At 38.3% G+C, this 15040-nt stretch overlaps 1 protein-coding gene across 2 annotated transcripts; it reads left to right on the top strand.

Moving 5' to 3' along the window:
• The first annotated feature begins 1953 nt into the window (after positions 1-1953).
• On the top strand, positions 1954-4917 carry LOC109427781 (glutamine synthetase 1, mitochondrial). Of its 2 annotated transcripts, none has more exons than XM_029864881.2 (2): positions 1954-2142; positions 2583-4917. In XM_029864881.2, exon 2 carries the CDS (start codon positions 2747-2749, stop codon positions 3947-3949), a length of 1203 nt encoding a protein of 400 aa, XP_029720741.2. In that variant the 5' UTR covers positions 1954-2142; positions 2583-2746; the 3' UTR covers positions 3950-4917. The 2 variants fall into 2 exon arrangements, with proteins under 2 accessions (XP_029720741.2, XP_062706020.1); XM_062850036.1 differs by lacking the exon at positions 1954-2142 and adding an exon at positions 2197-2482.
• The last annotated feature ends 10123 nt before the right edge of the window (positions 4918-15040 follow it).

The raw sequence follows: 15040 nt of genomic DNA, 5'->3' as shown, positions 1-15040 counted from the left end.
AAAATATTCGTATATTCGTGAAAATACCTGCATTTCCATGCACATATTTAATTTTTTATGTCAATTGGCTGAAACTATAAAACTATATTTTTCTTTCTTACAGTTTTTATTAGCTATTTTATGTTCATTTTAGTTGTTTTCAATGTTAGAGCATTAGTTCTGGTCACTGGCGTAGCCACGGGGGGGGTTTTAGGGTTAAAACCCCCCCCAGAGCCAAAATTTGTGGAACAAATTTTCAGTATAAAGCGCTTTGCGACGAACAAATTTTTCGGCTGCGCCGCTATTTACAAACTTCAAACACAATTGCTCATTACTGTTTACAAAATCAAGTGTCTAATCAAAAAAGGTATCATTGACCGTTGAAAACCCCTCCCAAAGACAATTTCTGGCTACGCCACTGGTTCTGGTATAACTTAAAAAAACCTATATGTTTGCTTAACAAGAGCACCAAAATCTGCTTGAAAAAGGTAAACATTGTTGAGCGATCTACACATCACTCAAAATATATCATAGAACTTCACACATGGAATTTGATTGTCTGACTTGCGATCACTTATATTATTAAAATATCGCAGCTAGCCACTTTTTGAGTCTTTCTTTGAATCGGTAAGCACAATCAATGTAAAATTATCAAAGCAACCCAATTATTTCTGAAAATCTTCAAAAATGTATACTTACATAACATAACATGTTAATAACTTGTTATTTTCTTTTTTTGCATGGTAGTCATAGAAACTAATGAACAAAACAAATAACATAAGAAAATCCGATTTTTTCATTGATTGTGTTATTATTATTATGCCTATATCTCAACTCATGAAGGAGACAGCTCAAAACTGTCTTCAGCCGAAATAATCTACACAAAATTTGCTATAAAATAAGGGCATTGTGAATCGCAGAAAAAATTTTAAAATCCTATAAATTGACCATTTTTGAAAAAATTGGTGAAAAAAATCGCGATTTTTTGATATTTTAACCTATGCCAAATATATAAAATCAGCTTTGATGACCTAAATTCCCTCCAAACTTTGTAAGCGGGACCCAGAACTATGATTTACCTTGATTGATGACTTCTATTTCTTTTATTTTTCAACTCATATTAGCATTTTTTTTGGTAAAAATACCAAAAATCGCCCATTTTTCATAAAATCGATGCGTGCAACCTCTACATATTTTTTGATTGAGTTTTCATGTATGGAACTATTGTTGCTAGGACAAGTGCTAGGACCCTAATCTATCATTCTAAGGGTGAGCAAGTTAACTTTTTGACACTTTTTCTATTTTGGGACACCCTAATGTAGACGTATATATTTGGGTATTTGGTGTAAAGCATGACACGTTATAAAAAATACATTTTATGTTAAGATTTTTTTTTGTAAAATCCGTCTTTCTGTTACATCCCACTCATCGGGACACCTACGCTCCTGACCGCCTCTCTGCATACAGAACGGCTTTTCACCCCCTGCTCGTAGCAGCAGCAATCACCGTCGTCGTCGCTCCTTAGCACGCGAGAGGAGAGCGAGCGCACGGAGAATCGCGCGTCACCAGCCAGCAGCACCACGCGGGGCCACGACCGCGGCGAGTGTGGTCAATATTTTGAAGTGCGCGGGCTCCGTAGTAAGAGGACCATCATAAATACAATCATCGTCGTCGTGTCGTGAGCCATCGACAGTTGATGGTTTGTTTTGTTTCTATTATCTTCGCCCGTTCACCCGTTTCATCATACCACCACACTATACATTATTGGGATTTAGCTTATGCGAGCGAGCAGAGCACCCTTCATGCAACTGTGTGCTGCTGGTACATTGGATCCTCCTATGTAATTAGTGGCCAGGCAGTTGTTAAGGCTTTCCACCAACTGATCGACAGGGATACTCGCGTGCGCGCACGAGTGTGTGAGGCTACGCGGGTATTCTCCGTGCACTAGTATGCCCGGGCTTAAGTAGTAGATCCGCCGGCCGAGGTCCAACATTTCGTGATATTCGCTTGAACGTCTCGGTTCAGCTGTTGCTGCTGCCTGTCTGAAGAGAGAGGCTCTACAGAAGGTGGTCTACTAGAAAGAACCCGTGTGCGGTCTGAGTGAAGCTGATTGTAGTTCTTCGGGAAGCCGCGGTCTTCTCGCTAGGAACTAAATAAGTCATTGTAAGTGAATAGGGTTTAGCAGCGTTGAACGTCTATGTGGAATGAGTGCTTTTTAATTCAGTTCAAGAAGGGGGAGAGTCTAGCTCGGAGTGTGAGAAAGCAAGAGAGTGTGTATTTGAGTAGGCTATGTGCTGTATGTAAGGATATAGTTTGACGGGTGTGCAGTTTGAAAGGAAAAGTTTTGTCTTTGGCTCAGTTGGATTCGAAACCTCAACGAGATTGGAAGCCATACAGCTGAGAGTGTTCCATCTCCCAGGCTGAAAAAATATTAATGGAAAAGGGAGATATATTTTTTTGATCTTTTTGTGCCCTGTGTTTGCAGTCCCCGAATTTTCTATCGGTATGTGTGTGCTAATGATGAATAGAGTGATATTTTTGGAGATTTATTTTCGATTTTGAAGTGGCATTGAAAGCGTTTTTTCTCTTTTTCTAATTTACAGGTGGAAGCCAAATTCCTAGTATTTGCCAATATACTCTGTGATATGATTTGAGAACAAAATCAAGATCTACTTAAGAAACAAAATTTGTGAGTGTGACCAAACCCAAAAGAGTGTGTTAATTGTGAATTGTTTGAGTGAATCGCAACAAAGAAGACTAAAAGAAGATGGCATTCAGAGTGGTTGGTTTATTGATCCGCCAGGAGCTGTCCTCCCTTGGCGGTAAATCGACAACGCGCATGATCAGTACCGGTGCGGTACGATCCGCACGTATCCTTCAGGAATCGCCTAATGCCTACATGAACAAAACGCTGTTGGACCGTTTTCACAAGCTCAAGTACGATCCCAAGTACGTGCAGGCCACGTATGTCTGGATCGATGGCACCGGTGAAAATGTTCGCCTAAAGGATCGTGTGCTGGACTACATCCCAAAGAAGCCAGAAGAAGTGCCCAACTGGCAATACGATGGTAGCTCAACCTATCAAGCTCTGGGCGGCAACTCTGATATCAAGTTGGTACCCCGTGCTTTGTACAAAGATCCGTTCAAGCCAGGACCAAACGATCTGATTGTGCTGTGCGACACGTACCAGCCGGACGGAAAGCCTACAGAATCCAACAAACGTGCTCTGATGCAAGATGCGTACAATAAATCGAAAGACTATGAACCATGGTTTGGAATTGAGCAGGAATACACGTTCCTAGATATTGACGGTAGGCCATTGGGATGGCCAACGGCAGGATTCCCAGGACCCCAGGGACCATACTACTGTGCCACCGGTGCACAGAACGTTGTTGGCCGTGACATCGCCGAAGCACATGCCCTCGCCTGCCTCTACGCTGGAGTTGACTTTGCCGGAACCAACGCTGAAGTCATGCCAGCTCAGTGGGAATTCCAGGTTGGACCAAATCTAGGAATGAAGTGCGCCGACGACATCTGGATTGCTCGATACCTGCTGTGGCGCATCGCCGAGGACTACGGAGTGGTCGTCACTTTCGACCCCAAACCAATGGAAGGAAACTGGAACGGTGCTGGAGGCCATTGCAACTTCTCCACCAAACAGATGCGAGCGGAAAATGGCATCGAAGCCATCAAGGCCGCTATCGAGAAACTGTCCAAGCAGCATGCCAAGCATATCAAGGCCTACGATCCACGAGGAGGAAAGGACAACGAACGACGCTTGGTCGGCCGTCTCGAGACTTCGTCCATCGACAAGTTCAGCTGGGGTGTTGCTGACCGTTCAACCAGTGTTCGCATTCCACGAGGCGTCGCCGATGCCAACAAGGGCTACCTCGAGGACAGACGTCCTAGCTCAAACTGTGATCCGTACAGCGTTTGCCATGCCATCCTCGAGACCTGCCTGGTTGAGTAAAACTGCTATCCAGTCGTGTACGAAAACCATCAAAATCAAACCCATTTAACCAGAATATCCACTTATCGCAATCGTGTACTACTGAGGCAAACTAAATAGAAACTACATATATTTTCATATAAATTGTCATGCCCAACTAGCATTTGTTATCATTATGTGTCAAAGCGTCTATAAACAGAATCTACTTACAAACAACCGTAAAGAAAGATGGCATTTTCATATATACGTATTCTTGGAACTGAAAGATATTACAGATGTTATAGCTGATTGTACACAAACACTTATTAACAAGCATAAGCATACAGACAAACAAATGACAAGATAAGCAGAAAAGTGGCCAAAGTTAGTACATTTTCACAAAACCTCGGTTATCATTCTGTTTTCTCCCCGCGGTAGTGTATGCACGATCAGATAGAGAGAAAAAAGCAAGTGCCCGACATTTGTCGATTAGGAATTGAAGTGGGAACTCAACAGCTAGGGACGTTTATAATAGCACACATAAATCTACGACGTATGTATACCGATGATTCACCTGAATGTTGCAACCTTTACGATTAGTTTACGTTTTAGAAAACTTTGTTTTTATTGTTTCGGATGATAAAGACACAAGTGTTTTGATTTATCCATCACCCATTAACCGACTGAACGTTATTATTTCTCTATGTTTTAGATTGTATTAAAACATGATGAAGCCCCCGATATGATAAGTGGTATTTTAACGATTGGCACAAAACGAGGGCCAAACAAGCTCATTTAAATTAGAGACAAATGATTTTATTAGCGCAAGACAGAGGTTATATTATTCGCTGTTCACAACGATAGATGTTTAAATTGGACTAAATGGGTCGTGACAGGTACATATTAAACTAAAGATATCAAACCGTTTTGGATAGCTTACAATGTTGTAGTATTTAAGTAAAAAAAAATATAGTAAGCAAAAATACACTAAAAAACGATATTCATCTCAACTGACGTGTGTTTGACCCTCGGGGTTTTTTTTCTCCGTACTTTTATTTTTAAATCACATCTCCTTTTAACCATTGGTGCTTAGTAACAACAACCGCACCCGGTTCAACGACAACAAAAACAACGTTATGGACATGGACGGACGGACGGACGACGATCAGCTGCTACCTACGTGCTGCTAACAGCGTGTGTGAGACAGTGTTTTATCTTTTAGGTGTTTTGTTTTGATCGAATGCTTTTTGAGCAAGGTCTTTTCATTTCATTTCGCTGTTTTTTTACGTCCTCCATCCTCTACAACATCTATACCACCGTCAGTGTTGAGGTTCAGCGTAGGTACAGACGCAGTTAGCAGCAAAAGCGGGTTCGAAGCGGTTCGGTGGTCAGTGCACAGCACAGCTGATTTGAATGGGCTATAATTCTTGCGTTGCTCGTTGCATTCACATGTGGCGGTATATGTGTTGGTATATGTTTTTGGTCGTCGTTCATTAACGAATAAATGTTATGATTTAACATGCATTTTTTTCTCAAATTGCAGCTGTTACTCTAGAAAATTGTTATAAACTAGGATTAACTCAGGGATGGAATACTGGTTACCCAAGTAATACAGAAAACATCTTTGAAAATGAAATTTGAAAAAGATGTTGTAATACAGTACTATATCTGTATCTGTACACATCTTGTGTTGAAATCATGTTTTAACTATGTTTGGCAAAAACAAGCTAGTGAAAAATTTATTAATCCTCACTACCCGCTAAAAAACGTAAATTTAACGTTGATTACACAAGATTTTTAAACCATCATCTTCCTCCAATTAAATAAGATATGCAAAACATCAGCAACACATAGTTATAACCTTTGGACCTGAACATGTTACGAATACGTTATATTTACGTAATAAATACGTTAATTTACAAGATCATTAGTTCGCTATCTCTTCTCAAGCACTTGATCATTATTTATGAAACTTGCTTGCACTTGAAAATATAAGGCAATTTAACTAAGCAACACTTTTTTGTTTAGCTTTGCACTCGTTGATCCCGCTACGAGGATGATAAACGGGTAAACATATAGGTATATTAATATTCTCTAAAGAAAACTTGGCGCAAGTCACAGTTGTCATGGCTCAAAAGATGGAAGTCACCATTCAGCTTCACTTAAATGCCTCTCGTCGCCTTATAAACACTGTGAGTACTTACGTGCCTCTGGAGCCGACCTACTGATACGTGGTGGCCAAATCTCGCTTACAAGCACAATTTTAGCACTATTTTTGAAGCCGCGAAACATTCTACGACAATTTATTCATATTAACATATGGAATTACACTCCAACTTTGTTATTGTTGTACCTATGTTCAAAATAAGTTTGCAGAGAACATACTCAATACTTAATTTTATGTTATATGAATGTATTGAAAAACATCTTTAGTAACATCAATGATGTTTTATAAGCCGCCATTTTTTGCGCTTTTTCGGTGATATAAGCGTACGAAAATACGTTTTCCACATTCGGAACAAAACATGGACATTTGTATTAAACATGTATTATATACACTATTATAACAAGTTGTGTTACTTGGGTAGTATTCACTTCGAGTGCCCTGGTTCGTCGCAAATCAGTATGAGTACGAATATTTTTTTTCCAGAACGTAAGCAATTAATTGATTGCTTCTGCAATCTATTAACTACCACGCGCCTCCTTCTCATTCATATGAAAGTCTCTGGTGTTTTATTATAAACCAAAAGGGCCATCTATTAAGTACGTTACGTTCCTAGGGGGGAGGGGGGTTTGTGAAAGTGTGAAAAGCAATGTATTGAGTTTAGAAAAAACCTGTACGAAGGGAGGAGGTGGGGATGAAAATTCCCAATTTTAGCGTGACGTACTTAATGGATGCTCCCAAAGCCAGAAATAACAGCGGGAGTTTTTCCTGCAGCTAAAAGGTATTACTTTTATATAATTGTTTATGTGATTCGGTAAATTTGGCATCTCTTAGTACACTATTCACCAAAACGTAAGACGAGCTTGCTAAAAGTGGTTCCAATTTACAATTTGTTGGTCCAGAACCATTCTGCGGAATATCAAACTGTACAATTAAAATGGATCTGAAATGCTGGGCTGAGCAGAGGGTGATATCCAATTGGATGGATGTCAAAAATTGCAATCAGTCAAAACGATTTATAACACCAAATGCTTATAAAACCAAAAAGCTCTTAGAGCTCAACAAGAGAGCTCTATGTACATTAGCGTGGTTCAAAAAATCGTTTTTGCTCCACACCGCTTATTCGATTCCTATCCAGATTATATGCCTTCTCTCAAAATTTGAGCTCATTTGGTTGAAAATTGAGACTGCACAAGCCCTTCAAAGTTTGTATGGGAATTACTATGGGAAAACGATGTTTTTCTTTCAATCCACCGTAGCATTTCCCCAAGTGCCCTAGTGAGTTAGTCGACCCTAGGTAATCCTAGGCTACTCTTTCAGCTACAACTTTGCTGAAGACCGCATTCAAATCGGAAGCCTCATTAATTAGTTATTGATTTGTATCCAACTTGGCAAACTTTAACAGTGATCCTCCAGCTTCCCAGCAGGCAACATTGCTGCACATGGCGCCAAAGATAGCACACTGAAATCATGGCTACTATGTTTCACTGCAAAATGCAGTGATGCCCACCGAATAGTTTAACCATCATAAGTAAAGATTTCGATTCTAGATAAAAATCGGTAACTAATTTATGAGGTGTTCGATTTGAATACGATCTTCGGCAAAGTTGTAGCTGATAAAGTAGCCTTGGATTTCCAAGGATCAACTAACTCACTGAGGCACTTGGGGAAATGCTACGGTGGATTGAATGAAAAATATCGTTTTCCCATAGTAATTCCCATACAAACTTTGAAGGGCTTGTGCAGTCTCAATTTTCAACCAAATGAGCTCAAATTTTGGGAGAAGGCATATAATCTGGATAGGAATCGAATAAGCGGTGTGGAGCAAAAACGATTTTTTGAACCACGCTAAGTACATACACTGGCCTAATAACTGGACACTGTTCGAGCAGGTATCACTTGAAAAATATTGGCCAGATTCAGAGTGATATCTGTCGTTTCTGTAATACGGAACGTGAAACCTCGGAACATCTGCTTTGCAGTTGTGGTGCTTTATACATGCGCAGGCAGAGATTTCTAAATAGTGGTTGCTTGCAACCCAGTGAGATCTGGTCTGCAGAACCTGGGAAGGTCTTGGGGTTTATCAATTCTATTGTACCTGACTGGGAGACGACGCGTCGTGGCAGATTACTTGACACATGGTAATTAGCTGGCTAGATGCGAATATTAAAACGGGACATGCCACAAAAGTTCAGCTTATTGGACGCAGTGGCTTAAATTCCCCAACAGGGGAGGAAAAAAAAAAGTAAGACACCCATAAAATTAGCCTAATTTTCTTCAAAATGGCCATTGGCCATGTTTGCTTAGACTCTAAGCCTCAAAACCTTACGGCGCTGCCATAGTGCCGCTTCGAAGTGAGAGTGGGAGTGCGCGTCCAAAGGATTTTCGTGGATTTGCTGTTGTTGATATTCTTTTTTGCGGCTTCGCACACGCGCACTCTCACTCTCACGCGTAACTATAACGGCACCCTTAGAGGATGTATTAAACCACTGTTTAACGTTTCACCTACGTAGTAGAGTCAGTCTAGTTAGAGTCTGGCGGACTGTCACTTTCGATCGGAGCCAATCGAGCATGACGTCACGGTGTAGCATTTATCGGTGAGGACACTATGACGTCATGCTCGATTGGCTCCGGTCGAAAGTGACAGTCCGCCAGACTCTAATTATAGGGACTCTACTACGTAGAGGTATCAAAACAGAAATGAACTCATCGGGATTTTACCAATAAGTGAATGTGGAAGCACTGAACGAGATGGATGCAGTATTATTTCACACCAGGGGCTTTCAGACTTTTATCTCGCATCTTTTTTGAAAATAAAATGTTTCGCGGCGAACAACCTAACTCATGCAATTCAAATTCAATGGAAAGCATGTCAAACACGCTAATAAGAATTAACCCGACTTTATGAAATTTATATATTTTGTTTATTATGTAAATGTAACGTTCATGTTCAAAACGGCATTTTATTCTCCAAAGTCTTATAATTATTTCCTTCTTTTGGCACCAAATTTGTAGTAATTGAACAAAAATTGATGGTGACTAACACTCAAAAGTGTCCTGATACACGAACTACACATATCACACATCAGTTTATCCGGGAATCCGTATTTGTGCATAATCTGCCATAGCTGGTCTCGATCGATTGTATCATACGCCGATTTGAAATCGATGAACAAGTGATGTGTGGGCACGTTGTATTCGCGGCATTTCTGCAACACCTGGTGGATGGCGAATATCTGATCCCTTGTAGCGCGTTCACACATGAATGCAACCTGATATTGCCCAACGAAATGTCTTGCAATCGGTGATAGACGGCGGCATAAAATTTGAGAGAGTATCTTGTAGGCAGCGCTCAGTAGTGTGTTCGCTTTTTTTTTGTGGATAGGGAATCCATTGCTCCGCTAATACTTCCTCTTTCCAAATCTTGGTAATGACCCAGTGTAGTGCTCTCAAGAGGGCTTCTCCACCGTATTTAAAAAGCTCGCTTGGTAGTTGATCTGCTACAGCGGCATTGATGTTTTTTCAACCGGCCAACGTCCTCCTTAATCTCTTGGAGGTTAGGATAGGGGGTATCGTAGCGAAACTGCGATTTACGCTGAAGCATAAATAATTGCCTCCGAAAATCTAGTTTTTGAAATGCATTTGAATTTCCCAAATTTTATTAATGTTTGATTAATTTCAATTCCTACAACTTTGCTACCAAAGACGCAAATAACGATAAAACTAAGAGAATATAATGCCGTTTTGGACATTCCAATTTAAAACGTATAGGGTGCACTGGCATGAATTCTACAAAAAAAATCAACTTGGATACTTGCAACGAGAATAAACAAATGCTTGCCACTAGTGTGATAGCTATATTTGAGGAACCTTCCCGATCAGTAAGCCATAGCAAAATTATAACCGATTAAGTTATTTATTTCAAAGATTTTTCATAATAGAATGAGTTATAAAATTCGCCGGTTAGGTGTTAAAATAACAAAAAATATAACTAAAATTGATCTAGCCATAACAAAATTATAACAGGTCTTGCTACAATTATAACAAGCTTATTATAATAGATATAAAAAATCAAGAAAGGAAAATCAAATTATATCACATGTTGTTATAGAGCAGTTATAAATATATTGGGTAAAAAATAAGTAGTGTAAAAATTAACTCATTTTTGGGAAATCAATTTTTAGAGTGACATTTTGTTTTTAGTAAAAAGTTACTGGCATCAAAAAACTTCTCCACATAGTATACATAAAACCCAGTGATTTGTACCTAGGACGGCTAGAACCTAGAACAGGAGCTCGTCGTTTTTACCAGTGCACAGTGGCCGGAAGCCGGACAAAACCTCAAAAATCGACTTCAATATTTTATTTTTCTAATATTTTTCTTCCATTACAGATACTTCAACTAAGAAAACCCCAAATTTTCAAGAGAATTGGTCGAAAATTGAGTCTTGTAGATTTTTTCAAAGTTGAAGTTTTATGTGCTACAATATTAGTATTTATTGTCTTCATTTTATGAGCTTTCTTCATGAGTTCATTGTAAAAGTTAGGAAGACTTGAATAATGTGACAATATTTTTTGTGTTTTTGGGTATGAATAACCATTACATTTCAGGGATTGTTTGGAATTCAATCACAAAATTATTATGTTTTTACAATATGCAAACATATTGACTTTTATGAAATTTTGAAGAAAAACTTCGTTTTAAAGAGATCCAGTACTTGTTTAGGAAACATCAGAAAACGATGCCGTATCCTGGATCTGACGTGCAATTTTGTCTAGTTTTTGACTATATAGGTCACTGTTTGCGCATTTTTGCGCTAAGCGCTAAAAAAATTTTTTTTTCTATCAGGTCACAATGGAGCCGCATGGTTGTGGAGGAAGTGATACTGTTTGAAGTTTAAATTTTATCTTAACATAGTTCAAATTGACTTCAGAATACTAACAATTTAGTGTAATTTTCATTCTTGTAGGAGACTTTCACCAAGTCAGATGGTCATAAGGGGCCCAAGCAACACACATGTTATAATAGAGTTACGACAGCGCAAGTTTTGGTTGTATAGAAGTTTATTTTACGTAATTCTAACATTGTGTTGAAATAACGTAAAATAAACTTCTATACAACCAAAACTTGCGCTGTCGTAACTTTTATATAACAAGTGTGTTACTTGGGGGGAGGGGTGGGGGAGGGGGGGGGTGAGATGCTTGTCTGATAATGTAATGACGTAATGGCTACAGCTTTAACATTTTTTTAATTATTTTTTTTAAATTATTATTTTATTTTTTGACAGAAAGACACAAAAAGGTGGGTGCTCTTGTTTAAAACAATAACCTGGAGAGGAAAGGAATGATGACTAAGTATGAATAAGCCTTTTCTTAGACACTACCCACATGTTGCTTCATCAGATACAACTAACTCTTTTAACCTTCAAAATAAAAGAAAAACAAAAACAACCGTGAAAACATCTAAAAATAACTACAAACCATTGCTCATTCATTTTCTTACACTAATTGTTTCTTCGATTCATCTTAATCGTTAGAATTGCTCAACAACCTTGGAAGCAATCTCCTCAAGAACTTCTATCGAAGTTTCAATATATAGTGACACAAATTCGTCGACATCTACGTGTTTCTTTTCTACACGCACATCGCTACAGTTAAAAGCAACAATCATGTAAAAAAACATAAAAGGAATTCACTAAATGGCGTTGAACGCAACGTTAAATATTTTTCTGCGTAAACGTCGCGATCACCAAGGCAATCTTTGAATATTTTAATCTCAATTTTATGAAACGAACGCTCTTTAGTGAAACCCCTTTTATTGTTTTTATTTAAACTTGAAGTTTTATTGTATGTTATTCATGCAGTTTCGTTAAACACATTTCTACTGAACGACACACAGAGTGATAAATATTTTAAAAATATTTGCTGGAACTGTACTGTTCATAAATATGATTACCGAGCTCTGATGATCGTTTATCAAAAACTCCCTTCAATATTGCGAATATGAATTGCCAATTCTTCATAGATAGGGTTGTTTCGGTTGCTTCGACAAGTGATAGCAGGGATCGATGTACCTTAAAACCCAAACTCGGAAGAGCATATATGAAGTTGTTGAAACGAGATTGATAAAAAGCAGTTCAAATTTTACTCAGTTTATATCAGACTATCCGACCCTATAACGATTGAAATAGCACACCTCCGTGCACCCACCGTAAAATGTCACGTGATCTATGGGCAGTCCCTGAGAATAGACCACGTCTTGTGGTCACCAACATTGGTGTGTATCTGAATTGATCCATTGAAAGAAAACGTAGGTAAATGATTTTTTCTATTGATATGTAGTGTTGAAGACTTTGGACCACCCTAACAGCAACAAATACACAATTATAGCTTATTTCAATACCAATACATGAACCCCAAAATTAAAAAGTTGATCAAAATCTACGTTCAGAAAGCACATCGTGGTAGCTTATTATCGATTATTTTTAATTGTTTTCCATAATCAGCAGATTTCAAAATTTTGAACCACCCTAATATAGTAAAATCAAAATATATGATAAGTTCCATATCAGAAATAGATTTAGGGAACTAAAATCATCATAACCTGTAAATTTTAGCAATTTCGGTTAACATTTGAGGTTTTGTCCGACTTTTGTATGGAGGCCCGCCACTGTGCAGTGAGGTAATCGCAGCACTTGAAGTGAGGGGTGATATAAGCTGAATTGGTTCTTCATATTGTTAGCTCCTCTATAAATAGACTCGTTGATCCTACATACCGGAGAGGGAAACTATGACGTCACCGTATCCAGTTATGACGTCACCATGTACGTTACTACAGCCCATTTAGTCCCTCAGCGTCGATGTCGAGCGCGCTTGTTTGGCACTAGAGCCAGCGTTCACTACTTCGGAGCTGGAGCCCACATCGCTGTACCTACGCGAATGGACGTCACACGAAACTGTTCCTAATACAGTTGACAGCAATTATATCTTCGTGTTATTAACTAAGTTGAACAGATAGTTAATGACTTTCAAACAGTGAAAAGTGTGGAACTGAGCACTAGTTGCGCCAGCGTTTATTTAAATGTTTAAAACGTTTGTTACGCATGGTTTATTCCATTATTATTTCTTGATATGCCTTCTGCAAAGTTGCTGAGTAGTATGATGGCGCTTAAGTGGTGAATGTTTCGGTAGGAATATCCACCTCAAATTCTTGTAGGAATATTCCCTTGCAGGAATTTATGAATGAATTTTTAAAAGGATAGAAAAAAGCATTTCTTTAATGAGTCATCGGTGTAAATGTCGATAAAATTTGTAAAGAAACCTTTCGATAAATACTTGAAGTAATTTGTTTTCGAACACAGGGCGTTCAGGAAATCCAAAGGGATATCAAAACACTTCGTTTCGCTGTTGAACTAAATATTTTATTAACTCTAACAAAACAACTACACTTCTTTTGGTAGTACATAACTTTTTCGATCGGCAGATATGCATACAGAGATTATCTATGCGCAAAAAAAGCTGTAGTTAATTGTAGTGATATTCACAACAGAGACTGAGTGACCACATACTAAGAAATTTCGAAGAAATTGGAATTGGATTGAAAAGTTTAACTTTAAAACTAGAACTTAATTAATTACTGAGATCTTTAAGAATTTCTAATGGATTTTCCCTCATGGAGACCTTTAAGGAATATGTGATGCATAGGCTGGCTGAAGTAATTTGCTAAGAATGTCTTAAAGAATCTCCCTTTTAAATTCTCTGAAGAAATTTTCAAGGGAGGAAATGTATGTTGGATTTTAAAAGAAAAGTATGTTGGATTTTAGAACTTAAGTAAGTTAAACCTTGCGGGAAATCCCTATCACGAATGATCTGTATACTGTACAATTAAATTCATATTAGTAGTATAAGTTGAGAGCTCCGACAGATCAAAGGCGACGTGATCTGGTTGGTGAAATATAATTGGTGAATTGGAATGTGTTTTCGTGTTCTGTGATCAGAGATAATGTTCCGTAGGAGTGGTATACTTGGGATCCCAACATGTATATGAAATAATCTTTCAACAAATCCTTGGGGCAAAGTTCTTTGGAGAATTTAAAGAGGAGGTCACGAAAATTACTGAAGGAATTGTTGAAGAATTCCTTACAGGATTACCCGGAAGAATACATGGAGGAATTTCTTATGGATTTTTTGCAGAAATTCCTGGAGGAATCCTTTGAAAATTATTGGAAAAAATCTTCCTTGGAATTCCTTGGAGGAATTACCGTAGGAATCTTTAGAGTATTTTTTTGTAGAAATCATCGGAAGCCTTTCTTAAGAAATCCTTGGAGAAGTTGCTGAAGAATTCTCCAACCACAATTTCTAGAGCAACTCTAAGGGAAATCTCTGCCTATTTCGGTAACAATATCAGTTCAATATCCATCATACCTTTTACGTGACACTATATAATACGAAGGAAGGTCAAAACTTATGATTCGACCGTTGCCGTGTATTCGAAAAGTCGTTCAAATTCTTCGCAATCCAAATCAAAACATGTTTTCAAAGTACTACCAAGCCAAAAGCTTTTCAATTGAGATACATGTAACTTTAGAATAACGTCTTAGCTAAAATTTTTGCCCACCAGACAGTAATATGCCATCATAGTGCAACGAAGATATCATTCTCTGTAGTTGTGAAATACGATGTCTTGCATGCGATGTTATGCATCAACGAAGACAACTTGTTTGTTTACATTTTACCGATGGGAAACTAATTATTTGCAACGAGTTGCAAAATGATGGTTTTTACAGTACGAATCGTACATTTAGTTTTGGTGGTGCCACTGGGGTTCAAAGGGTGTTTTGGGGAGTTTCACAAGATTTCAGGTACGTTGCAAAGGGTCTCAGGTGATTCATTGGGTTTTCAGTGGAACTTTAGGGAGTTTCAGAAGATTTTTAATAGGGTTTTACAGAGGGAGTTTCAAAAGCTTTTCGA

This window comes from Aedes albopictus, chromosome 2 (genome assembly GCF_035046485.1).
Source record: "Aedes albopictus strain Foshan chromosome 2, AalbF5, whole genome shotgun sequence".
Classification (NCBI taxonomy): Eukaryota; Metazoa; Arthropoda; class Insecta; order Diptera; family Culicidae; genus Aedes; species Aedes albopictus.
The sequence above is the reverse complement of the archived record's forward strand: the minus strand, read 5'-3'. Positions and strand labels throughout refer to the sequence as shown.

Bases quoted from the DNA above. Each gene is read 5' to 3' on its own strand.
- LOC109427781 (XM_029864881.2), top strand. From the start codon at position 2,747: ATGGCATTCAGAGTGGTTGGTTTATTGATCCGCCAGGAGCTGTCCTCC.